At 43.6% G+C, this 26,449-nt stretch overlaps 1 protein-coding gene across 1 annotated transcript in view; it reads left to right on the plus strand.

Annotated features, from left to right (window-relative positions):
- Window positions 1–26,449, plus strand: part of dnah10 (dynein axonemal heavy chain 10) — a 281,462-nt gene that overhangs the window by 204,604 nt on the left and 50,409 nt on the right. The window contains exons 53-64 of the mRNA XM_073052027.1: window positions 3,211–3,414; window positions 5,449–5,529; window positions 8,140–8,337; window positions 10,154–10,315; window positions 13,579–13,753; window positions 14,348–14,529; window positions 16,025–16,161; window positions 16,297–16,514; window positions 18,568–18,789; window positions 19,533–19,680; window positions 20,630–20,909; window positions 21,578–21,807. Of these exons, the coding sequence (XP_072908128.1) occupies window positions 3,211–3,414; window positions 5,449–5,529; window positions 8,140–8,337; window positions 10,154–10,315; window positions 13,579–13,753; window positions 14,348–14,529; window positions 16,025–16,161; window positions 16,297–16,514; window positions 18,568–18,789; window positions 19,533–19,680; window positions 20,630–20,909; window positions 21,578–21,807 (2,237 nt within the window). The remainder of the gene's footprint in view (window positions 1–3,210; window positions 3,415–5,448; window positions 5,530–8,139; window positions 8,338–10,153; window positions 10,316–13,578; window positions 13,754–14,347; window positions 14,530–16,024; window positions 16,162–16,296; window positions 16,515–18,567; window positions 18,790–19,532; window positions 19,681–20,629; window positions 20,910–21,577; window positions 21,808–26,449) is intronic.

The raw sequence follows: 26,449 nt of genomic DNA on the forward strand, positions 1-26,449 counted from the left end.
GGTACATGGATCTTAATTGCAGAAATGGCATGAACATACTCCCTCAATGAAGCAGTTTGGATGACCTGACACCACTATTTCCATATCAGGAGACAAGCACAAACTATCAACCAATATCTTTTATAACCTATCGATTCCCATGGTTATTCTGACTATACCTCTTCCCACCCTATTGCCTGTAAAAATCCTATTCCCTTTTCTGAATTCCTTTGCCTCCACTGCTTTTGTTCCCTGTACGTGGTTTTCCATTCCAGGATATCAGAAATCTCCTCCTCCTTCATAGAATGAGGTTTCCCTCCCTCCACCATTGATGCTACCCTCACCCATATCTCCTCCATTTACAGAACATTCATCCTCACCCAATCTTCCTGTCACCGTAACAGTTCCTCTAGTCCTTACCTACCACCCCATCAGCCTCCACATTCAACACATCATCCCTCGCAACTTCCACCATTTCTAAAGGGATCCCACCATTAAACATATTTTTACCTTCCACCCGACCGCCGCGCTTTACACACAGATCGCTCCCTCCATGATTTCCTTCTCTATTTGTCCCTCCCCACTAACCTTCCTCCCAGTATTTATCCCAGCAAGCAGCCTAAGTGCCACACCTGTCCATACACCTCCTCCCTCACCTCCATTCAGGGTCCTAAACAATCTTTTTAGGTGATGAAACACTTCACCTGCAAATCTGCTGGGCTCGTCTGTTGTGCTTGATGTTCCCAATGCAGCATTCTCTACATTAGTGAGACCCATCGCAAGTTGAGGGAGTGCTTTGTCGAGCACTTCCGCTGCATCCACCACAAGTAGAACTTCCCGGTGGCCAAACATTTTAATTTCTGTTCTCATTTCCGTTCAGACATGTTGATCCACGGCCTCCTCTTGTGCCAACATGAGGCGAGCCTCAGGGCGGAGGAGCAACACCTTATATTCCGTTAGGGTAGCCTTTAACCTGATGGCATGAATACAGTTTTCTCCTTCCGATAAAAACATTCCATCCCTCCTTTAATCCCCACTCTGACCTTTTTTCTCTTCTCACCTGCCTATTACTTTCTCCCTGAGTCACCTCCTTTTTCCCTTTCTCCTATGGTCCATTCTCCTCACATCAGATTCCTTCTTTACCAATCCTTTACTTTTCCCACCCACCTGGCTTCACCTTACTCCTTCCAGTTAGCCTTCTTCCCCTCCCACCCCATCTTTTTATTCTGGCATCTTTCCCCTTCCTTTCCAGTCCTGATGCAGGGTCTCAGCCCAAAACATTGACTGTTCGTTCCATTGACGCTGCCTAGACTTTCTCATGTTTCCTAACATTATCATGTTCGTCTGAATATAATAGCATAATAAATCTTTTGGCCTATCGCAATATGTGCTTTCTGTTGGAATTTTATCAATAACTAACTAATAACTTAGTCATCTTGTGTCACTTGGACAACTCCCGAGAAAGTGTAGCTGTCAAACACTGCAGTGTTAAGAAAATCAAAAACTGAGAAATAAAAACATTTCAGAACTGCTGAAAATATGAAATAAAGGTAGAAAATGCTGGAGACACTGAGCAGATTAGACAGCATCTGTGGAAAGAAAATGGCAGAGAGTTTCAGGTCCTAGCATTTGAGTCAGGAGATGGAAAGTGAAACTAGTGAGAGACATGACCGGCAGACCCTAGTTGTGCTCGTTCCTGCCTGAATACATACTGGCCTTGAATTTGGAGAATATTGGAGTCTTTGGGGTTTGGCTCAACATGCCATTTATTTTGCATATTTTACCATTTCCTAACCTCCCACCCTCATTGTAACCTTTCTCTTTCTGAAACAATAGCTATTTATATATTTATAGTTACTTATCGGGTAACTATAACTTCCATTGATAATCCTATAACTGCTCTGTTCTTGCTGTTGCCATCAGGAAGAAGGTACAGGAGCCTCAGGACTCTCACCACCAGGTTCAGGAACACTTATTAGCCCTCAACCATCAGGTTCTTAAACCAGAGGGGATAACTTCACTCAACTTCACTTGCCCCATCATTGAAATGTCCACAACCAATGGACGCACTTTCAAGGACTTTTCACCTCATATTCTTGATATTTATTACTTAATTAATTATTATTATTTATTCATTTTCTATTTGCACAGTTTGTTGTCTTCTGCACTCTACTTGAATGCCCTAGTTGGGTGGTCTTTTATTTATTTTGTTATGATCATTATTCTATAGATTTATTGAGTATACCCACAAGAAAATGAATCTCAGAGTTGTATATGGTGACGTATGCGTACTTTGATGGGAAAAAAATACTTTGAGCTTTGAACTTTGAGGTCTTGAATGTCAAATTTCAGGTTGACCTGGTTTGTAGGAACATTCTGTATTGCAAAACTGTCTTTTGTAAAATAGTACAAGGATTTTTACAAGGATGTTGCCTGGATTGGGGAGCTTGCCTTATAAGAATAGGTTGAGTGAACTCGGCCTTTTCTCCTTGGAGCGAAGGAGGATGAGAGGTGATCTGATAGAGGTGTACCAGATGATGAAAGGCATTGATTGTGTGGATAGTCAGAGGCTTTTTCCCAGGGCTGAAAAGGTTGCCACAAGAGGACACAGCTTTAAGGTGCTGGGGAGTACCCCAGGGTTAAGTTTTTTTATCAGAGAATGGTGAGTGCATGGAATGGGCTGCCAGCAACGGTGGTGGAGGTGGATAGGATAGGGTCTTTTAAGAGGCTTTTAGATAGGTACGTGGAGCTTAGTAAAATAGAGGGCTATAGGCAAGCCTAGTAATTTCTGAGGTAGGGACATATTTGGCACAGCTTTGGGAGCCGAAGGGCCTGAATTGTGCTGTAGGTTTTCTATGTTAGTAATTTTACTGCATTACTGTTAACTATGTTTATTGCATTTTATATTTAACACAATCATTTCAATGCACTGCTTATTCATATTTTCTTATGTCTACCATATTAACTACACTATGACATCAGAAAAATAACATTCTTTAATATCAGAAATATCTGGCAATGGCTCTGACAATAATCATAAGCAAGAATAAAATATCCACAACTGGATTGGTGGGGTAGGTTGATTTCTGTTTCCAGGATATGGCCAGAACTGCTGAGCAGTGGACCAGGACTCTCCCAGCTATTCCTCTGGGCTAGGCAGCCCTGAGCTGTAACAGAAACTGCAGAATGACAGGCAATTAATAAGATTTCTTCATCACTTTCCTTTTGCAGGCATTGTCCCAGCACTCTTTCCAGATGAGGAGAAAGAAGGCATCTTAGGACAAATAAGAGAGGAAGCAATGAAAGCTGGTTGCAGTCCAGCTAAAGAGAGTATCTGGCAGTACTTTATCAATAAGAGTGCCAGTAATCTGCATATTATATTGGGCATGTCGCCTGTTGGTGATGTGTTACGGACACGATGTCGGAACTTCCCAGGTCTGTTGTTTGGCGGTGTGGTGACTGAATGTTTTGCTGTGTTAAGCTAACCATTGCACTAAGATCACATATACGGTAATCCTAAATAAATGCACTAATATCACAAATAGTATGACAAAAGCTAACAATTGCACTATGATCACACATAGTCCCTAATAAACATAGAACTTAAGCTAACTGTTGCACTACGATCACATATAGTCCCTAGTGTCTGTAGGCTGCTGAGGGTAAGCTTCAAACTCATTGCTTTTATTTCAAAAGGGTTTACAGTGTGAAACACAGACTTAAAAACTGAAGAGCACCTATAGCAATGTAGCATAGACTACTAACTGGAGCTCTTTGCTCTGATGTAATGTCAAACAATGAATAAATGTTATGCATTTTCATGATTCATAACTTTGTCGATGATTGTAAGCACACTAATTGGACAGTAATTTGATGGATTCAGTATTTCCTTTATGGGCAAATTATTGATGTTGTTGATGATGTGGGATCACCTGTTCTAGTCATAAGCACAGAAACAAGCCCTTTGGCTATCTCATCTATGCTGACCAGTCCCACTTGCCTGTGTTTGGGCCATATACCTCTAATCCTTTCTTATCTCTGTACCTGTCCAAATGTCTTTTAAATGTTGTTATTGTACTTCCCTCAACCACTTCCTCTGGCAGTTCATTCCATATACGTACCAACCTCTGTGTGGAAAAAGTTGCCTCTCAGATTCCTGTGAAATCTTATCTTTTCTCATCTTAAACTGATGCCCTCTAGGTCTTGATTTGCCAAGCCCTGGGAAAAAGACTGTATATTCATCCTACATATGCCCCTCATGATTTTATGCACCTTCATAATGTCATGCTACATTCTCATATGTTCCAAGGAATAACTTCTCCCTATAATCCAGTCCCTTGAGTGCTGGCAATATACTCATAAATCCCCTCTGCACTTTTTCCAGCTTAATGGCATCTTTCCTATTGCAAGGTGACCAAAACTGTATGCAATACTCCAAGTATAACCTTTGCTAGTGTCTAGACTTCCCACCTACTTCACAACATAACTTCCCGACTTCTATACCCAATGCCTATATACCCTTGACTTCTATACCCTTGATCAGAGATTAAGGGAGCTAGGGCTTTACTCTTTGGAGAGAAGGAGGATGAGAGGAGACATGATAGAGGTGTACAAGATATTAAGAGGAATAGACAGAGTGGACAGCCAGCGCCTCTTCCCCAGGGCACCACTGCTCAGTACAAGAGGACATGGCTTTAAGGTAAGGGGAGGGAAGTTCAAGGGGGATATTAGAGGAAGGTTTTTCATTCAGAGAGTGGTTGGTGCGTGGAATGCACTGCCTGAGTCAGTGGTGGAGGCAGACACACTAGTGAAGTTTAAGAGACTACTAGACAGGTATATGGAAGAATTTTAAGGTGGGGGGTTATATGTGAGGCGTTTGAGGGTCAGCACAACATTGTGGGCCGAAGGGCCTGTAATGTGCTGTACTATTCTATGTTCTATGTTCTATGCCCTGACTGATGGCGTGCTAATCACCACCTTCACCAGTTTTGGTATATGCTACACTGGAAGAGATTGTGTAGAAACATGACTATACGTAACTGGAGCACGTCTTCAGGATGTTGTAGGGCTTTGTAGCCTTTGATATATCCAGTGTTGTTAGGCCTTTATAATGTGTGGGGTAATTAAATTGACTGAACATAAAACATATGTTCTAGTATAGGCTGTTTAGCCTCTGGTGTTGTGCTGACCCCTCAACTTAGTCCAAGATCAATCTGACCTTTCCGTCCCAAATCCACACTATGATGGAGGTCTTGGCAATGTTTAACACACCCAACCTTAACCTGGATGTTGAAAAGGAGCTCACATTTCCAAGCTGGCCCCAGTTTTAACTTTCTATTCTATTTTATATTTACTCAGTGGTTGAATCTTCAGTTTATTAACTGCATAAAAGCATTCAGTGTTATGATCTTGGAAGTTGGATGATACCTGAAGTGGCTGCTGTGTTACTGATAATGACGTGTTTTACAGGTCTGGTGAATAATACAGGAATTGACTGGTTTTTACCATGGCCACCCCAGGCACTGCTTGCCGTGGCACAGGCGTTCTTGGGTGAGCAAAACACTTACTGAATCCTGTTTAATATCACTGTATATGTCAAGATATTTGTTGTTTTATGCCAACAGTACTTTGCAATACAAAATAATTTTTAAGAACTTTAAATTAGTAGGAGAAATATATATTTTTAAAATTAAATTAAATAAGAAATGCAAAAAGATACTGAGGTAGTATCATGGGTTCATTGTCCATTCAGAAATCTGAAGGCAGAGAGGAAAAAGTTATTCCCAAAACACTGAGTGTGTTCTTCGGGCTCCTGTACCTTCTTCTTGATGATAGTAATGAGAATAGGGCATGTCCTGGGTGATGGGGGTCCTTAATGATGGATGTCGCTTTTCTCGAAGCATCGTCTTTTGAAGCTGTCCTTGATGCTGGGAGGCTAGTGCCTATGATGGAGCTGACTGAGTTTACAACTTTCTGCAGCTTTTTCTGATCCTGTGAAATGGCCCCTCCATACTAGACAATGATATAAGCAGTTAGAATACTCTCCACAGTACCTCTGTAGAAATTTGTGTAAGTCTTATGACCTAGTAAGAGATAGGAGCAGAATTAGTCCATTTGGTCCATCAGATCTGCACCGCCATTTCATCATGGCTGATCCAATTTTCTCAGCCCCATCTCCTGCCATCTCCCTGTATCCCTTTGTGTCCTGACCAATCAAGAATCTATCTACCTCAGCCTTAAAAATACATAAATACATAGAAACATAGAAAACCTACAGCACAATACAGGCCCCTCGGTCCACAAAGCTGTGCCGAACATGTCCTTACCTTAGAAATTACCTCGGGTTACCCATAGCCCTCTATTTTTCTGAGCTCCATGTACCTGTCCAGGAGTCTCTTAAAAGACCCTATCATATCTGCCTCCACCACCGTCACCGGCAGCCCATTCCATGCTCTCACCACTCTCTGCATAAAAAACTTACCCCTGACATCTCTGTACCTATACAAATACTTGGCTTCCACAGTTGCCTGTGGTAAAGAATTCCACAGATTCACCACCCTCTGGCTAAAAAAAAATTCAGTCTTCTCCGTTCTAAATGTACATCCCTCTATTCTGTGTCCTCTGGTCTTAGACTCTCCCATCATAGGATACATCCAATCCACATTCACTCTATCAAGGCCTTTCACCTTTCGATGGGTTTCAACGAGGTCACTCCTCATTTTTCTGAATTCTAGTGAATACAGGCCCATAACGATCAAACACTCTCCGTGTGAAAGCCAGCCAATCCTGAAATCATTTTCATGAACCTCTTTTGAACCCTGTCCATTTTCAGCATGTCCTAAGATAACAGGCCCAAACCTGCTCACAATACTCCAAATGAGGCCTCACCAGTGCCTTATAAAGTCTCAACATTACATCCTTGCTTTCATATTCTAGTCCTCTTGAAATGAAGGCTAACATCACATTTGCCTTCCTCATCACGGACTCAACCTGCAAATTAACCTTTAGGGAATTCTCCACAAACACTTTTTTTTGTATTTTCTGTCTATTTAGAAAATAGTCAACCCTTTCATTTCTTCTACCAAAGTACATGACGATACACTTCCCAACACTATTCATTCTGCCATTTCTTTGCCTATTCTCCTAATCCATTTAAGTCCTTCTGTAGCCTCTCTACTTCCTCGAAACTACCTGCCCCTCCACCTATCTTCATATCGTCTTCAAACTTTACAACAAAGCCATCAATTCCGTCATCCAGGTCATTGATATGTAACGTAAAAAGAATCATTTCCAACACAGACCTCTGTGAAACACCACTATTCACCAGCAGTCGAACCAGAAAAAGCTCCCTTTATTCCCACTCTTTGCCTCCTGCCAATCAACCACTGCCTTATCCATTCTATAATCTTTCCTGTAATACCATGGTCTTATAGCTTGCTAAGCAGCCTCTTGTGTGGCACCTTGTCAAAGGCCTTCCGAAAATCCAAATACACAACATCAACCAGTTCTCCATTGTCTATCCTGCTATTATTCCTTCAAAGAACTAAAGAATTCCAACAGATTTGTCAGGCAAGATCTTACGTTGAGAAAATCATGCTGACGACAGCCTTTTTTAACATGCCTCCAAGTACCCTGAGACCTCGTCCTTCATAATCGACTCCAACATCATAGACCATAAGACCATAAGATATAGGAGCAGAATTAGGCCATTTGGCCCATCGAGTCTGCTCTGCCATTCATTCATGGCTGATTCTTTTCTCCCTCAGCCCCATTCTACTGCCTTCTCTCTGTATCCCTTTATGCCCTGACTGATCAAGAATCTATCAACCTCTGCCTTAAATATACTCAATGACTTGGCCTCCACACTGCCTGTGGCAATGAATTCCACAGATCCACCACCCTCTAGCTAAAGAAATTCCTCCTCATCTCCATTCTGAATGGACACCCCTCTATTCTTAGCTGTGCCCTCTGGTCTTAGACTCCCCCACCATAGGAAACATCCTCCCCGCATCCACTCTGTTGAGGCCTTCCAATATTCAGTAGGTTCCCCCCCCCCCCCCCACCTCCTATTCCTCTGCAACACTCTTCTGAACTGTAGAGAGAAAACTGAATGTGCTGCCTTTATACTGAGACACATTTAACTGTCTTTTCCTGTTGCAGGAAAGAACCCAATGATCCCAACGGAACATTTTGCGAATGTGATAGACCACGTGGTCATGGTGCACAGTTCGGTCGATAAGTACAGTCTGATATTCTTGCAGAAGCTAAGACGCAACAACTATGTCACTCCGAAAAACTACCTGGATTTCATCAACACTTACGCTCGGTTATTGAACGAGAAAGATCAATTCATTTTGGGTAGGAGCATCAAAGGGTTAATGGACCAGAAGTTTATTGAGAAATCAGTGACATTTTTTAAAGCATTTACGTTATCCTCCTGCTCACTTGTTCAGTGTAAACTTTGTAACAAAAAGATGGTATTTGCTATGTAATTATGATAGTTCAGAAATCTATGTTCAAATGTCATAAATCCTATTTAGTGCCCTCTACACAGCAGGTTCCCTTCAAACATAAGCATTAATGTAGAAAAATATTCCAAGAGAGCTTAGAGAGGTTCAACCAGAGACAAGGAGCAGAAATCAGGATGTTGATCAAACGTTAAATGGAGGAGGGTATAAACAAGGTGCTAAATATGTAAAGAGGGAGACAGGTTTGGGAGGGAATATGAGGCACTGGGAAGTAGTAGAATATGGCAGGATTAATCTGTTGAGGGAGGGAGAGAACAGAATCAGGGTGGTAGGTTAAGGCTATAAGACATAGTAGCAGAATTAGGCCATTCAGCCCATCGAGTCTGCTCCACCATTTCATCATGGCTGATTTATTCTCCTCAACCTCTTTCTCCTGCCTTCACGCCCTAACCTTTATTGCCCTTACTAATCAAGGTGGTGCGGCACATTAGGCATGAAGGGCCTGTTCCATGATGTATCTCTAAATAAATAAACAAATCTACCTATACCCATGTCTTCACCTCCACAGACATCTGTGGCAATGAATTCCACAGATTCACCCCCTCTGGCTAAAGAAATTCCTTCTCATCTCCATTCTGAATGAACATGCCTCTATTCTGAAGTGGTGCTCTCTGGTCCTAGACTCTCCCACTACAGGAAACATCCATTCCACATCAACTCTATCTCATCATCATCATTATTATTATGTGTCCTGTCTTACGATGTGGGCGATAATGGTCTTCCATCTATCTCTACCCATGACCATGATTGTTCTTGGCAAATTTTTCTACAGACGTGGTTTGCCTTTGCCTTCTTAGCAGAGTCTTTACAAGATGGGTGACCCAGCCATTGTCAATACCCTTCAGAGATTGTCTATCTGGTGTCAGTGGTCGCATAATGAGGACTTGTGATATGTACCAGCTGCTCACATCCATCGACCACTTCCATGGCTTCACGTGACCCTGATCAAAGGGCTAAGCAGATGCTATAATTTACTCAAGGAGATCTGTGGGCTAGCAGAGATAAGGAGCACCGTACTTTAGTGTCACCAAACAATTGATACTAGAGCGTACAATCATCACAGTGATATTTGTTTCTGTGCTTCACGCTCCCTGAAATACAAATCGAAGTAAATATAATAAAAATTTAAATTATAAATCATAATTAGAAAATAGTAAAGGGAAAGTAAGGTAGGTAGTGCAAGGTAGGTCCAGATATTTGGAAGGTACGGCCCAGATCTGGGTCAGGATCCATTCAGCAGTCTTATCACAGTTGGAAAGAAGCTGTTCCCAAATCTGGCCATACGAATCTTCATACTCCTGAACCTTCTCCCGGAGGGAAGTGGGACACCTCCATTGGTAAAGTTGTAACTCTACCCCTCCACCCACCACTCTGTTTCAATATTACACTTCAACTGCTGACTGCAATTTTGCTCTATCATCTGTCTGCCTTCCTCATAGTCTCACTACACACTGCATCTCCTTGTATACAAACCAATCTACTTGTAAGATTAGAGGTGAGGGTTGGGGAATCAATGAAGAAGTACATACCATAGGATGAAGATACCATCAAGGGAGAGATTGATTTTGATTCTCTGAACGTTCATTGGAGAAAAGTTAACTTTACCAGTTGAAGTCCACTTCTCTTTGCTCTATTTCTGTTTGCAGCTCAATGCAAGCGTTTGGAGGGCGGATTGGACAAGTTAAAGGAAGCCAGTGTTCAGCTGGCTGAGTTAAACCTGAAACTTGCAGAACAAAAGATTGTCCTAGCAGAGAAAACAGAAGCCTGTGAGGCCCTATTGGCAGAGATTGCCACGAACACTGCTGTCGGTAAGGACAATTTGGAGATTTCGGTATTGAGAGTATAAGAACGTACAAAGCAGGAGGAGTCTGTTCCTTGAGACCACTCTGTCACGCAGGTACAGACTGATCCATTCAGGTTCAACTTACCCACAGTCGGTATATGTTCAACAAATGCAGATGGTGGAAATCTCTAGCAACCAGCTCAGGAGCTGGAGGAATTCACAGAGTCAGGCAGCATCTATAGAGGGAAATAAATGTCATCATTTCAAGTTGAGACCCTTCATCGGAACTGGAAAGGAAGCATGGAGATAATCAGTGTGAAAAAGTGAGGTGAGGTATTGGGGAGATAGAGCAAGAGGTGGTGGGTGACAGATAGATGACAGGCGAAGGGGATAGATATGCAGGTAAGGGAGGGGACAGTGGGAATGATTTTAAAAGGTGGGAGGTGATAAATGGAAATGATAAAGAGTTAAAGAAGATGGACTCTGATAAGAGAGGTCAGTGGAAAATGATAAAAGGGAAGGAGGGGAGGGTATTTAGAGGGAGGAGTGTGTGACTGATGAACAGATAGAGCGAGTTGGAGCTGAAAGAGCTAGGGTGATGGGCAGTTGGATCAGATGAAAAAAAGAAGGGGCAGAGGGGAATGGTTATTTGAAGTTAGAGGATTTGATGTTCAGGTTGGAGACTAGCAAGGCAGAATATGAGATGCTGTTCCTCTAATCAGCTTGGCAGCGGAGAATGCCATTGACAGACATGTTAGTGTGGGAATTCTGTGAGAGGTGATGATGTTCTGCAAGGATCAGTACTAGGACTAATAATACAAATGGCTCGGACAAAATAGGTGGCTGATTAATTATTTTGCAGATAACACAAAAATTGGGGGAGTTATGGATAGTGAGGAAAGTTATCAAAGATCAGTTCTAAATATGGACTGAAATGGCAGATGGAGTTTAATTCAATCAAGTGTGGAGTGTTGCACTTTGAGAAGTCAAATGAGAGGGGAAAGTGTACAGTAAATGGTAAAATCCTCAGGAACATAGAAGTACAGTGTGCAAGTCCATAACTCCCTGAAAGTGGTGACAAAAGCAGATGTGGTGGTAAAGGTGGTATAAGGTATGCTTTCCTTCATCTGTTAGGGCATTGAGTATAGAAGTTGGCAACTCATGTTGTAACTGAATAAAACTTTGGTGACGCCACATTTGGAGCATTCTGTGAAGTTCTGATGGCCACATTACAGGAAGAGTGTGGAGAGTGCTCAGAAGAAATTCACTGGGATGCTGCCTGGATTGGGGTCGGATAAGTTGGACAAACTTAAATTGTTTCCTTTGGAAGTTTAAAAAATGATGAGAGGTATAGATGGAGTTTTTCACTCTGGGTGGAATTGTCAAATACTGGAGGACATAGGCTTAAGGTAAAAGGGGGAAAGTTTAAAGGAGATAAGTTTTACACAGAGAGCAGTAGGTAGGTGCTTGGAATGTGTTGCTAAGGGAGGTGGTAGCTGCTGATATGAAAGCAATGAAAGCTGATAAGCATTAAGGCAGATACATGAACAGCATGGATTGGAGGGAAGTAGATCACATGCAGGCAGGTGGCATTAGTTAGATTGGTATCATGATCAATGCCAATATCTTGGGCCATAGGGTCTGTCCTTGTGCTGTACTGTTCTATGTTCTAATGTGATTTTCCGGCTCAAAGTGATCCAGTCTAAGCTGAGAAGCTAGAGCTTTGAAGATTTTGGGACTTGTTTAGCCAGTAATTTTGTAAAATGAATGGCCAGTTGTAAATGGAGACCAGAAGGGTAGTAAGCTCCACGCAGCATTCAGATCAAATCATCTCTAACCTACAATTTAACTCTCCCACCACTCTCATTTGCATGCATGGTTTTTTCAATACTGGTAAAGGGTTAGTGAGTAACTTTTTGTTAAGGGAGTGTGATGTCCAATATGAAATACAGGATTTTGATTAAAGTTGCATTCTTTACAAATTCCCAAAAATTAACTGGATTTGGCTGTTCAAATGTGGCGGTATTTAATTTTAGTCTATGTCAGCTCTCCCTGAACTTTACTAAATCAAAGTTCAAAGTAACTGTTATTATCAAAGTACATATATGTCACCATATACAACCCTGAGATTCATTTTCTTGAAGACATACTCAATAAATCCTTTGAATAATAACCTTAGTAGAATCAATGAAAGACAACACCAACTTGGGTGTTCAGCCAATGTGCAAAAGACAACTATGCAAATACAAATTGAAAGAAATAATAATAAATAAGCAATAAATATTGAGAACATGAGATGAAGAGTCCTTCAAAGTGAGTCCATAGGTTGCGGGAACATTTCAATGATGGAGCTAGTGAAGTTATCCTTTTGGTTCAAGAGCCTGATGGTTGAGGGGTAATGACTGTTCCTGAACATGGTGGTGTGAGTCCTGAGACTCCTGTACCTTCTTCCTGATAGCAGCAGTGAGAAGAGAGCATGGCCTGTGTGATGATAGATGCTGCTTTCCTGCAACAACACTCCATGTAACTCTGCTCAGTGGTAGGGAGGGCTTTACCCGTGATGGACTGGGGCCACATCCAGTACTTTTTGTAAGATTTTCCATTCAAGGGCATCTGTGTTCATACCAGGCTTAGATGCAGCCAGTTAATATATTCTCCACCACACATCTATAAAAGTTAGTCAAAGTTTTAGATGTCATGCCAAATCTTTGCAAACTCCTAAGGAAGTAGATGTGTTGCCATTCTTTCTTCATAATTGCACTTGCGTCTTGGGCCCAGATCAGGTCCTCCACAGCGATAACACCAAGGAATTTAAAGCTGCTGCCCCTCTCCACCTCTGATCCTCTGTTAAGGACTGGTTCATGGACCTCGGCATTACTCCTTCTGAAGTAAATAATCAGCTCTTTGGTCCTGACGAAGGATCTCGGCCTGAAACGTCGACAGCACTTCTCCCTATAGATGCTGCCTAGCCTGCTGTGTTCTACCAGCATTTTGTGTGTGTTGCTGTTTGAATTTCCAGCATCTGCAGATTTCCTCATGTTAGCTCTTTGGTCTTGCTGACATTGAGTAAGAGGTTGTTTCTGTGCCACTACTCAGCCAGATTTTCAGCTCCCTCCTATGTGCTGATTCATCACCACCTTCGATTCAGCCAGTGACAGTGGTGTCATCAGCAAACTTGAATTTAGTGAAATGCAGTATTGTAAGGAGTGATTCCAAGTACTTTTTCAAGTACAAATTCCAAGCGATTACAAGTACCGAATTTCAGCTCTATGTATCTGTGTTTTTCAGCTGAGGAGAAGAGAAAGCTGGCAGAAGAGAAAGCTGCTGAGATAGAGGAACAGAATAAGGTGATAGCAGTGGAGAAGCAGGAAGCAGAGAATGCCTTGGCTGAAGCTTTGCCTGCGCTGGAGGCTGCCCGATTGGCATTACAGAGTCTAGACAAGTCTGATGTCACTGAGATCAGGTAACTAGCACCAACTTCGTCTTTAACTCTGACAAGTTGGACCACATTGTACTTTGAGGAAGAGCGGTAAGTATTTGTCCCATCTCCTTTGTAACTGAGTGACCCCTCACGCTCTGATCTCCCACAAGAGGAACCAGTTTCTCCACACCCACCTTCAGGATTTTGTTTTCAAGTCGCCCCGGCTCTTGTCAACTCCTGATGCAAGCTGTCTAATTTTACATTTTAAGATAATTCATCCATTGCAGTTTTAGTTTTAGTGTAGGAAGCCCTCTCTGAACTGTACAGGGTGACAGTTTCAATGTCCTTTATGAATTGAAGCATAATTTCATTATTTTTGTACTCTGCACTGTCAATAAGCAATAACATTTTGTTGTAAGCATCATTAAGTTGAATCATGGACTGGTTTCTCTATTGACATGCTGGTTTACTGGCTGAGTTCTTACAATAATTCTACTTGTGTTTCAGGTTCCTGCATCCGAAATTTGTTTTCCAATAACATTCTTTTACCTCCCCTAATTACCTGCTGTGCCGGCACAAAGTTGTTGAATGTTTTATTTCAGGTTTTAATACCTTGTGTGTTTTTAAATTAAAAAGGTCATTTGCAAAGCCTCCCAGACAAGTGCAGACGGTTTGTGAATGTATCCTCGTGATGCGGGGTTACAAAGAGATTAACTGGAAATCTGCCAAAGGCATGATGTCGGAAGCAAACTTCCTCAAGAATCTGATGGAAATGGATTGCGATGCTATTGGGCAGGCACAGGTCAAAACAGTGAAAGGTAAATTTTCTGCAGAAACTGCAGTAGCTTTCCTGCTCGGGGATCGGGATTATACAGCTTATTGTGCCCTCTGCTGATCTAACTGACGTGTAGAAGAGCTGTGAGTTAGCGAGACTAGGGACAACTAGAAATCCTGTACCATCAATCTGACCTGGTAACAATCCACACTCCTTTGAAACTGTCTGAGGATCAAATATTAGTTGACCCAACCTACCTCTGTAGCTTGTGTACTTATCATCTCATTGGGGCACCGTGGTAGCGCAGCGGTCGGTGTGACTCTGTTACAGCTCAGGGCATTGCATTTCAGAGTTCATTTGCCACATCATCTCCCTGTGGAATGCGGGGTTTTCTCCAGGTGCTTCAGTTTCCTCCCATAGTCCAAAGATGTACCGGTTAGTAGGTTAATTGGTCATTGTAAATTGTCCCTTGATTAGGCTGGGGTTAAATTGGGGATTCCTGGTGATGCGGCTTGAAGAGTTGGAAGAACCTGTTCTGCACTGTGTCTCCAACTAAATTCTCTGTGTGTGGGGTCTTGCTGGCAAGGCCAGATTACTCACACAACAGCCTGATACAGTTAACGGGCTTGCTTGGCTAACTTAATTGGTCATTGAGACTGAAATTTGTTGCTCTGAGTCTGAAGTTACAATGCTATGTGTCTGATACGTGTGAGTGAGTATGCAGGAGAGAGGAAAGGGGTATGGTTTGTTGTTTTTGCTTATGTTGTTCTGCCGAATGTTTTGTGCTGGAATGTGTGGCGACCCTTGCAGGCTGCCCCTAGCACGTTATTAGGTTTGTTGGTTGTTAGTGTGTTTCACTGTATATTTTGTTGTACATGTGATTAATAAATTAATCTCAATCTAAACACAGGCTAGCTCAGATGAGGGCAACAGAGCAATAAGTAATTACTGGGGTTATACTGTATAACAGGCCGACAGCTGCTTCATCAGGAATTTAACTCCAGAATTCAGATTTTAAATTTCCCAAATACAATATGACCTAGTGTATTCTATAGAAACAGAAAAGGTTGCAAATGTTCAGCTGGTAAGGCAGCATCTGTGGAAGGAGAAACAGATGATGTCTCAGATTGAGAAAGAGAAGTTAGTTTGAAGTTGCATTGGACCGAGGACTATCAGAGGACAAGGTCACAGAAGCCATGGAGATGAAATAGAGAGCAAGTAAGTCATCAAATAAGTCATCAAGTTGAGAGCAGTAGTGGAAGCCTGAGCTATTAGGCTTTTCAAACAGTCCAAAAGTTTACATTTTCTCTCATTTCAATTGGTTGACTTCATTTCTAGCTTATCCCGACAGGAACTCTGTTGTCCGCCATCAATACAAGAGATCTAAGCGAGCTCGACACTGGGCCAGAACTAACAGCAAAGCTCACTTCAGAGTCTTTCAGATCTTAGATGTTGATTTCACAAATGGAGGACATGGTTAGCCTCTTTGTGGTCTGCCTTCTCAAAAATAATCAGTTTTATGCAAACTCTACCTGTAGGCTTTCTGAAGAACCTGAATACATCGTTTGATGAAATGCAGGCCATCAGCAGAGCGGGTGCTGGGATGTTAAAGTTTGTTGAGGCCGTTATGGGCTACTGCGATGTGGCCAGAGAAATCAAACCAAAGCGAGAAAAGGTATTTCACCTCAGCAAAGTCACTGTACTTTATTGTTTGCTAACGTTCAGATCTTTGGTCTGGCATCATGTTTAATTGTCCCTCCTGCACACGGTCTGTAGAATCTAGTATGGAAGGTCCTTGTTCTTTCTGCAGGTAGCCAGGTTGGAACGTAATTACTATCAGAGCAAACGTGATCTGGAGAAGATACAGGCGGAACTGGCAGCCATCCAGCAGGAGCTAAACGCACTGAGTAAGCGTTACGAGGCTGCGATGAGAGAAAAGCTACAGCTGCAGGAGGAAGCAGAGATCATGGAGCGCCGATTGGTGGCAGCAGACAAGCTCATCTCTGGACTGGGCTCTGAGAACGTGCGGTGAGTTCAGCTCATCAGAGCTAGTAAATACGCTCCTGGAGAGCTTTAAACTTTTATATTTCCTTACTAGTTAGTAAAACAAAATAAATAATCTGTAACATCAACTGTAGTTGAGCATTCTGTTAGAAACCTCGAAGGAGGTGGTCATGGTAGAATTGACAGTTCTTTGGGAAGACTGGATTGAGGAAGTGTTTGGATATAAGAAAGCCAAATACCAGGAGCTGGTAGACCAGAGACAGGGTTGGAGAGCATAATGTGAGGTGGGGTGTAGAGGTTTCGCTGACTGCTCACTCTTTGGCTCACCGTACTCTCTCCGGTCCTGTTCACCCTGTACACATCAGACTTCCAATATAACTCGGAGTCCTGCCATGTGCAGAAGTTCGCTGATGACACGGCCATAGTGGGGTGTGTCAGGAATGGACAGGAGGAGGAGTATAGGAAACTGATACAGGACTTTGTGATATGGTGCAACTCAAACTACCTGCGTCTCAATATCACCAAGACCAAGGAGATGGTGGTGGACTTTAGGAGATCTAGGCCTCATATGGAGCCAGTGATCATTAATGGAGAATGTGTGGAGCAGGTTAAGACCTACAAGTATCTGGGAGTACAGTTAGACGAGAAGCTAGACTGGACTGCCAACACAGATGCCTTGTGCAGGAAGGCACAGAGTCGACTGTACTTCCTAAGAAGGTTGGCGTCATTCAATGTCTGTAGTGAGATGCTGAAGATGTTCTATAGGTCAGTTGTGGAGAGCGCCCTCTTCTTTGTGGTGGCGTGTTGGGGAGGAAGCATTAAGAAGAGGGACGCCTCACGTCTTAATAAGCTGGTAAGGAAGGCGGGCTCTGTCGTGGGCAAAGTACTGGAGAGTTTAACATTGGTAGCTGAGCGAAGGACGCTGAGTAGGCTACGGTCAATTATGGATAACTCTGAACATCCTCTACATAGCACCATCCAGAGACAGAGAAGCAGTTTCAGCGACAGGTTACTATCGATACAATGCTCCTCAGACAGGATGAAGAGGTCAATACTCCCCAATGCCATTAGGCTTTACAATTCTACCGCCAGGACTCAAGAACTTTTTAAAAGCTATTATTAATGCTTTTTGAGATAGTGATTTAGATGCATATCATATTTTTTACTGAGTTAAGTATTGTATGTAATTAGTTTTGCTACAACAAGTGTATGGGACATTGGAAAAAAAGTTGAATTTCCCCATGGGGATGAATAAAGTATCTATCTATCTATCTATCTATCTATCAAAAGAAAAAGAGCCATCTGAACCTTCATAGAGGTTGCTGAGCGAACCTCCAGATAGCTATTGATCAAGAAGATGTGACCTGTGGGCCATTGCTGCTGAAACACAAGCCAGGGTCTGATCAACCCTGCCTGGGTTGCCTGAGTGACCCAGAACACCCGATGACCCCAAGGACATCACTGATGATGTTTGCAGCGCATCCTAGGATGCATCTCAGCACCAATGAAGTTTTAAGCAGAGGAAGTTACTGGAAAGCAGTGAGACAAGTAAGCAACAGTAGGGCACAGAGGATAAAGTGCTCAGTGCAGCCTACCTCCACATTCAACACAAAGCAGAGATGCAGTTGAAACTCCTCATTTATTCATACATCCAGCACCAAACTGAACATCTGTGGATGGTGGGAGCCTGAGGAGCAGAAATTCTGGAATTTCATCAGGTCAAACAGGGAGGAAAAGAGATAATATTTCAGGTCAATGAGCTTTAGTTGGGCAGCACTTAAAATGATTTTCAAAAAATTAAGTAGAAGACCGTGTTTTGGGAAGTGTGTGAACTAAAGGCAAACCTGATCTTTAGAAGATTCAACAACAACAAAGCTTGAAAGCAGTGAGATAGTGCATTCAAGCAAATACTTACTTTCCAATTCAAACAGAAATTCATGTGTAAGTTTTGTTTTAGAATGGATTATAATTTGTTGTTTAGACTCATCTGTAATATTTCACCAAGTGTGGTGTTTAGAAATCTCACTGCAGTGTAAGAGCACTAAAGTTGGCATTCACCTTAAATTGTTCCAAACAGCTGGGCAAAGGACTTGGAGGATCTAAAAATGCGAAGAGTGAAATTACTTGGAGACTGCCTGATTTGTGCTGCTTTTCTGAGTTACGAGGGAGCCTTCAGCTCAGAGTTCCGCCACGAAATGATTTATGTTAAATGGCAGGATGATATACTGCAGCGTGAAATTCCACTGAGTCAACCATTTCGTCTGGAAAACATTCTTACGGATGAGGTTGAAATCAGCAGGTCTGTCTCATCATGGTTCAGTTATTACTTAGACATAATGTACGTCTGCTATCTCACTTGTATCTGATAAACTGATTGTGGCCCACTTTCACTCTCCGATTATCGTTTGGTAATAAAGATTCGAACACTTGCTGTTCTGTAGCATTACGATCAGTCTGGAACATTTGTACCAGTTAAGTACAAACGTTATGTGATACTGCACCACCTCAGAACTAGACTCATAACCACACTAAGCACAGCAGGAGCTGCAAGCTTAACGCTCTAAAGACAAACTGACTCAGCTCCTCCATCTGCTTGAATTCAGAGGAACAGTGGGAGCCGGCGTAATTTTAAGGTGATTGGAGGAAAGTATAGAGAGGATGTCGGAGGTCTTTACACACAGAGTGTTCAATATATGGAACATCACGGTCCAAAGGGCCTGTACTGTGCTGTAGTGCTCCATGTTCTGCTCTATGATCAATCTAACCCTTCCTTCCTACACAGCCCATAAAAAAAAACTACCTCTGACATCTCCCCTAAACTTTCCTCCACTTACCTTAAATGGACATCCTCTGGCATTGAATATTGCCTCCTGGGAAAAAGGTTGTGGCTGTCCATTCTCATAATGGTGTATATTTCCATCAAGCCTCCTCTCATCCTCCTTTGCTCCAAAGAGAAAAGCCTAGCTTGCTAAACCTAACTTGAGGGGCTGCCTGGTGATTATTTTCAGACTAGAGGTTTATAGTTTTTCTTCTTGGATTCAGGTGGGGCTCAGAAGGTTTACCTCCTGATGAGCTCTCTGTTCAGAACGGCATCCTCACTACGCAGGCCAGTCGCTTCCCGCTCTGCATCGATCCGCAGCAACAAGCCTTGAAGTGGATCAAGAGAAAGGAAGCAAAGACCAATCTGAAGGTGAAGTTGTGCCTTCTCTGCAAATGCCTTTGTGCATGGTATTAGTACCAGTGCCTGTCTGAGATGTTTGAGGAGTTCAAATATCTTTGGTATGCAGAAAGCTTGGTTATTGGCACATGCTGGCTAATCAGATACTCCAATCCCTCCATTGTCATGCTGGGCACTCTATTAGTACAGTCCCTCTCTCAGCCTTGGAACTCCCCTGCTATCATCCCAGAGTCAGACTCTCCTGGAGTCTGCCCCTGCTGTTGTTTCCTCTCCCAAAGGAGATTTATTCAGTGCTACAAGATCACATTAGTACAATATTACTGTACTTCATTATTCACATTATTTATAGTTTTAAATTATTACACCGTCATCTTTATCTAAAGTGCACTCAAACCCCTAGGTCCTGCAATTACCCTATTGTGCACATAGAAACCATGTGCTCCTTCTCCAGAGACACCCAGGCATGGACGTACCCCAGAAAATGGGGTTACATTGTTATCCAGAGTGTGTCCATCTTTATCCAAAGTGCATTCAAAACTGTCCCCCCATCCTGGAAAAAAGACAGTTTCTGTCCACTTTATCAATGCCTCTCATAATTATAATCATTTCCTTAAGGTTGCTCCTCATCCTCTTACGTTCTAAGGAATAAAGATGTAGCCTAACCAACCTCTCCTTTTAACTCAGGCCCACTAGTCCTAGCAATATCATCCTAAATCTTTTTTGCACTTTTTACCATGTCTTTCCTATGACAGGGTGACCAAAGTTGTACACAGTACTCCAAGTGTGTCTTCACCATACAACTGCAACATAATGTCCCAGTTCCTGTACTCGTGCCCTGACTGATGAAAGCCAGTGTGGCTCATTATTTAAATGTCGCCTTGTTTTGATATCTTTGGATTCCTCTGACTTTGTTCTTTTTAAAAATGGCACTATAGAAATAAATTGTCTGATCCTTTTTCAGATCTCTTCATTTAATGATCCTGATTTCCTAAAGCAATTGGAGATGGCTATTAAGTATGGATTTCCCTTCCTATTCCATGATGTGGATGAGTATATCGATCCAGTGATTGATAACGTCCTCGAAAAGAACATTGAAGGACAACAAGGGCGTTATTACATTAGGCTCGGAGACAAGGAGGTTGACTATGATCCTAACTTCAAAATGTATCTCAATACCAAGCTTGCAAACCCCAAATACCAGCCTTCAGTTTTTGGAAAATCCATGGTGATAAACTACACTGGTAATTTCTCACATACTCTGGATCACCCCACAAATCCACTTCATGACACCCCTACTGTAAGTTTTAGGAATCTTGTCACTAAGGAGACAATGACTCCTTAGACCAGGGGTTCCCAACTTGGGGTCCACGGACCCCTTGGTTAATGGGAGTCTATGGCATTAAAAAAGTTGGAAACTCCTAGCAAAGACAAATCTTTATTCCCTCAGGTGACATAAAGTCAATGGCATGTTTAAAGAATACTGGTGTTTAAAAGTTGGTTCCTGTGATATTGGCATTGCTGGAGGAACTGGTATTTTTTTTGCTGCCATTATTGACTTTGAGAGGTTGTGGTGTGCCACAGTAGTCCAGGTATTGAAGGTGTTCTCACAGTGGTGGTTGGGTTCAGGAGACAGGGATTTGTGTTTGAGTCAGAGTGGAGTGTCCTTGGCGGCTTGTTAGATCGTGATAGACATGGGTCCTAGTGATCACCAAGGTCCAATGTTTATTCCATTTTCTGGTGCATTTTATGCATACTGCTGTGCATAAAATGCTGTCATTGTGGTCTCAGAGACATGGAGAGATGCACAGCTTTGATCCATTCTCATCTCTTCCTGCCCTTGATGACCTACTATGGCTGCCACTGCCTAGTTTATGAAGAATGGAGATTGATCCTGAACTTTTTTCTGCAGTGACGTTAAGTGGCCTGGAGGACCAGTTACTGAGTGTAATTGTGGCATATGAGCGGAAAGAACTGGAGGAGCAGAGGGAGCGTTTGATCAAGGAAACCAGTGAAAACAAGAAACTGCTAAAGGATCTTGAGGATTCTCTTCTTCGTGAATTGGCAACTTCCACCGGGAACATGCTAGATAATGTTGAACTTGTCGAAACTCTAGAAGAGACTAAGACCAAAGCTACTGAGGTAAGTTCAACATTACACTGATTGCAGTCTCTCACAATGAACTCAGTCCGTCACACTGAGCTCGGTCCATCACTCCAAACTCAGTTCATCACACCACGCTAAGTCCGTTACACCGAGCTCGGTCCGTCGTGCTGGGCTCAGTCCATCACAGCGCAGTTCATCACACCGAGCTCTATCCGTTATTGCTCAGTCTGTCACACTGAGCTCAGTGCATTACAGCTCAATCCATCACTCTAAGCTCAGTCTGTTATAGTTCAGTTTAAAACTATGAGAGGACTAGATGAAGTGAATGGTAAGAATCTTTTCTGCAAAGTAGGGGAGACCAAAACTAGGAGGAACTCAGCAGCCCAGGCAGCATCGTGGTGGGTCTATGAACAGCATCAGAACGTATGTGTCTTTTTTATCCAGGTGGGTTAGGGCCAGGTGGAGGGTGGTGGCAATGGTGTCATCTTTTGAGCAGTTGGGATGGTTCGCAAACTGCAGGGGGTCCAGTGAGGGGGACAGCAGGGTCTTGATATGCCTCATGACGAGCCTCTCGAAACACTTCATGATGGTGGATGTCAGTGCAATGGGACGGTAGTCGTTTAGACAGGACACTGAAGACTTCTTCTGCTCGGTGGCAGCCTTGAAGCACGTTGGAACGGTGGCGCTGCTCAGGGAAATGTTGAAGATGTCAGTGAGAACATCTGCTAGCTGGTCTGCATATCCTCTGAGCACTCTACCAGGAATGTTGTCTGGTCCAGCAGCCTTCCGTGGGTTGACCCTGCACAGGGTTCTTCTCACATCGGCCACTGCACCTGGTCATTTGTAGGAGGGGTGGACTTCCTCGCCGCCACATCATTTTCTGCTTCAAATCGGGCGTAGAAGTTGTTCAGTGCAACTGGGAGGGAGGCATCACCTGCACAGTCAGGTGATGTTGTTCTGTAGTTGGTGATGTCCTGAATGCCCTTTCACATGCACCGTGTGTCGCCGCTGTCCTGGAAGCACACTTTGCCCCTCTGATGGCTCAGGACAGTTTGGCCCTTGCTGTTGTTAGAGCTGCCTTGTCGCCTACTCTGAAGGCAGAGTCGCAGGTCCTCAGCAGCGCACGCACCTCCGCGGTCATCCATGGCTTCTGGTTAGCGTGTATAGTGATGGTCTTGGACAGAGTAACATCATCAATGCACTTGCTGATATAGCTGGTCACTGATACCGTGTACTCCTCTAAGTTGGTAGAGTCGCCATCAGTTGCAGCCTCCCTGAACATGTGCCAGTCAGTGTGCTCAAAGCAGTCTTGAAGAGCAGAGATGGCTCCTGCTGGCCAGGTTTTCACCTGCTTCTGAACTGGTCTGGAGCGCCTGACGAGCGGTCTGTATGCTGGGATTAGTATAACAGAGATGTGGTCTGAGTATCCAAGGTGGGGCCAGGCTCTGCCCGGTACGCGTCGGGGATGTTTGTGTAAATCAGTTCCAACGCGTTCTCCCCCCTCGTTGCAAAGTCCACATACTGATGGAATTTGGGGAGCACTGACTTAAGGTTCGCGTGGTTAAAATCACCGGCGACAATAAACAGTCCATCAGGGTGTGCGTTCTGTAGTTTGCTAATAGCCCCGTACAGTTCACAGAGCGCCCCCTTAGCATTAGCGCTGGGGGGAATGTAGACACCGAATATAAGAACAGAGCTTATTCTGGCAGGCAGAGCATAGATGCTCGGCAAAGTGGTCTCCCAATCTATGTTGGCACTCAGCAATATACAGGAGGCCACATCTGGAGCTCCGGACATAGTAAATTACCCCAACAGACTCACAGATGAAGTGTTGCCTCACCTGGAAGGACTTTTTAGGGCCCTGGATGGTAGTGAGGTGAGAGAGGTGTAGGGGCAGGTGTAGCACTTGTTCCACCTGCAAGGATAAGTGCCAGGAGGGAGATCAGTGGGGAGGGACAAATGGACAAGGGAGTCACCTAGGGACTGACCCCCTGTGGAAGGTAGATTGTGGGGGAGGGAAATATATGCTTGGTGGTGAGATCCTGTTGAAGGTGGCGGAAATTTTGGAGAATAATGTGTTGGACATGGAGGCTGGTGGGGTAGTAGCTGAGGACGAGGAACCCGATCCCTGAAAGGGTGGTGGGATGATGGGGAGAAAGCAGATCTGCGTGAAATGGAAGAGATGCAGTTCAGAGCAGCGTTGGTGGTGGAGGAAGGGAAGCCCCTTTCTTTGAAAAATAAGGACATCTCCTTTGTTCTGGTGTGAAAAACTTCATCCTGAGAGCAGATGCAGAGGAGATGGAGGAATTGAGAAAAGGGAGGCATAGTTTTAAGGTGAGAGGGATAAGATTTTAAAGGGACCTTTTCACACAGAAGGTGGTGAGTATATGGAATGAGCTGCCTGCAGAGATGGTTGAGGCAGATATAATAGTATTATTTAAGAAGCACTTGGATAAGTCCATGGGGTTTGGGGCTTGGAAGGATAAGTTCCAAACATAGGAAATTAGGACTGGCTGTGTGGGCATGGTGGTTGCATGGACTGGTTGGGCCAAAAGGCTTGTATCATGCTGTATTGCTCTATGACTCCATTTGCAAGTTTACTGGTGTTCTGCTGAAGTATGATGATTCATCTTAGTGAGTGAAGTTGCACCTTTTTGGTGTAAACCAGTTTTTCTATCAGTATAACGGTAAAGTCACTGCATGAATTTCAGAAAACATCATCATGGCCAAGACTGAGGTAAAACATAGAAACTACTAGAAACACTCATTTGGCTCTGGGGTCCTGCTCTAGTATAAGACTGAAAGGATAGTTTAACGATTTCAGATAATTGTTCCATTTACAGTCGCCTGTTTGTATGGCATGCTTATTTTAATGAGTTCCTTCAAGATTCGATTCAAACACGAGTAGTCATCTCCATTGACAGAGGACTGGCTCAATGGACCAGTGGGATAGTCCCAATGTGATATTAATTTCTGAATGCCCACTCCATAAGGCAGTGAAATTGCCTGTCTGCTTCACTGTTACTATTTACCACAGCTCTGATCCCTGCATTTTCAGATACAGAGTCTTAGTCATAAAGTCGTACATTACAGAATCAGGCCCTTCAGCCCATCTAGTCCATGCTGAGCTATTTAAACTGCCTTCTCCCATTGACCTACGCCAGGACCATAGCCCTCCATACCCCTACCATCCATGTACCCATCTAAATTTTTCTTAAATGTTGAAATCGAGCTCGCATGCACTACTTGGCAGCTCATTCCACACTCACGACTCTCTGAGTGAAGAAGTTTCCCTTCATGTACCGCTTAAACTTTTCTCCTTTCACCCTTAACCTATGACCTCTAGTTGTAGTCCCACCTAACCTCAGTGGAAAAAGCCTGCTTGCATTTACCCCATCTATATACCCCATCTACCCCATTGGGAAGTGGCCTGGTGGAGGGAAGTCCCTGGTGTGAAAAGTGCTAGTCTTTGGCTCAAGAGTCTTCGGTGAGGAGGCTGAGGGAGGAGACTACGCCAGGCACAATTGGAGAGGGTGAAGACATGACCGCTAAGCTGATTCAGTGTGCTACGTGCATGATGCGGGAGGTCAGGGACACTGATGGTGCCCCCGGCTGCTACAGCTGTGGAAAGTGTGTCCAGATTCAGCTTCTGAAGGAGCATGTTGCAGCACTGAAGAAAGAACTGGATGACCTCAGGTTTATCCGCGAAAACGAGAGTTTTCTGGACAGGACCTACAGTGAGGTCGTTACACCGAGGATACCGGAAGAGAGAAAGGGGATGACGATGAGGAAGGAAAGGATGCTTGAAGTACAGGTGACCCCAGGGGATGTACCTCTCGTAAACAGGTTCACCCTCTTGGAAGCTGTCAGGACAGAAGATACCGCCAGTCTGAGAGGCGGACAAGTCTGTGAGCCGAAAATTGGTGCAGAAGCAGAGCCGAGGAGTCAGACATCAGGAAGAGCCGTGGTAGTAGGGGACTCCATAGTAAGAAGTACGGAAAGGGGTTTCTGCGGCAACAGGCGAGATTTAAGGATGGTGTGTTGCCTCCCTGGTGCTAGGATCCAGGACATCATGGACCAATTGCAGGGAATCCTCAAGGGTGAAGGTGAACAGCCGGAAGTGGTAGTGCATGTCGGCACAAATGACATCGGGAAGAAGAGGAAGGACGTTCTGCATCGGGACTTCAGAGAGCTCGGAAGAAGGCTGAAAAGCAGGACTTCCAGGGTGGTTATCTCTGGTTTGCTTCCAGTTCCTCGTGCTGGAGAGGGCAGGAACAGGGAGATAATGGATCTGAATGTGTGGCTGAGGAACTGGTGCAGGAAGCAAGGATTTACATTCTTGGACCACTGGGATCTGTTTTGGGGTAGTGATGAATTGTACAAAAGGGATGGGTTGCACCTTAATAGGCGGGGGACCAGCATTCTGGCAGACAGGTTTGCCACTGCAACACGGATGTGTTTAAACTAAGTAGTGGGGGGGAGGGGATGAACTGGAAATATAAGGATGGAGTTAAAGGGAAAGTGAAAATAAGAAAAGTTAAAAAGGACAACAGAATCAATGGAGTAGAAAGCTCAAGAAGAGATTATACAGTATGGCCAAGTGAAATAGGAATTGATATGAAAGGAGTGGGGAATAACGAATTAAAAGTATTATATATGAATGCACGAAGTATAAGGA

This window comes from Hemitrygon akajei, chromosome 7 (assembly GCF_048418815.1).
Source record: "Hemitrygon akajei chromosome 7, sHemAka1.3, whole genome shotgun sequence".
NCBI lineage: Eukaryota > Metazoa > Chordata > Chondrichthyes > Myliobatiformes > Dasyatidae > Hemitrygon > Hemitrygon akajei.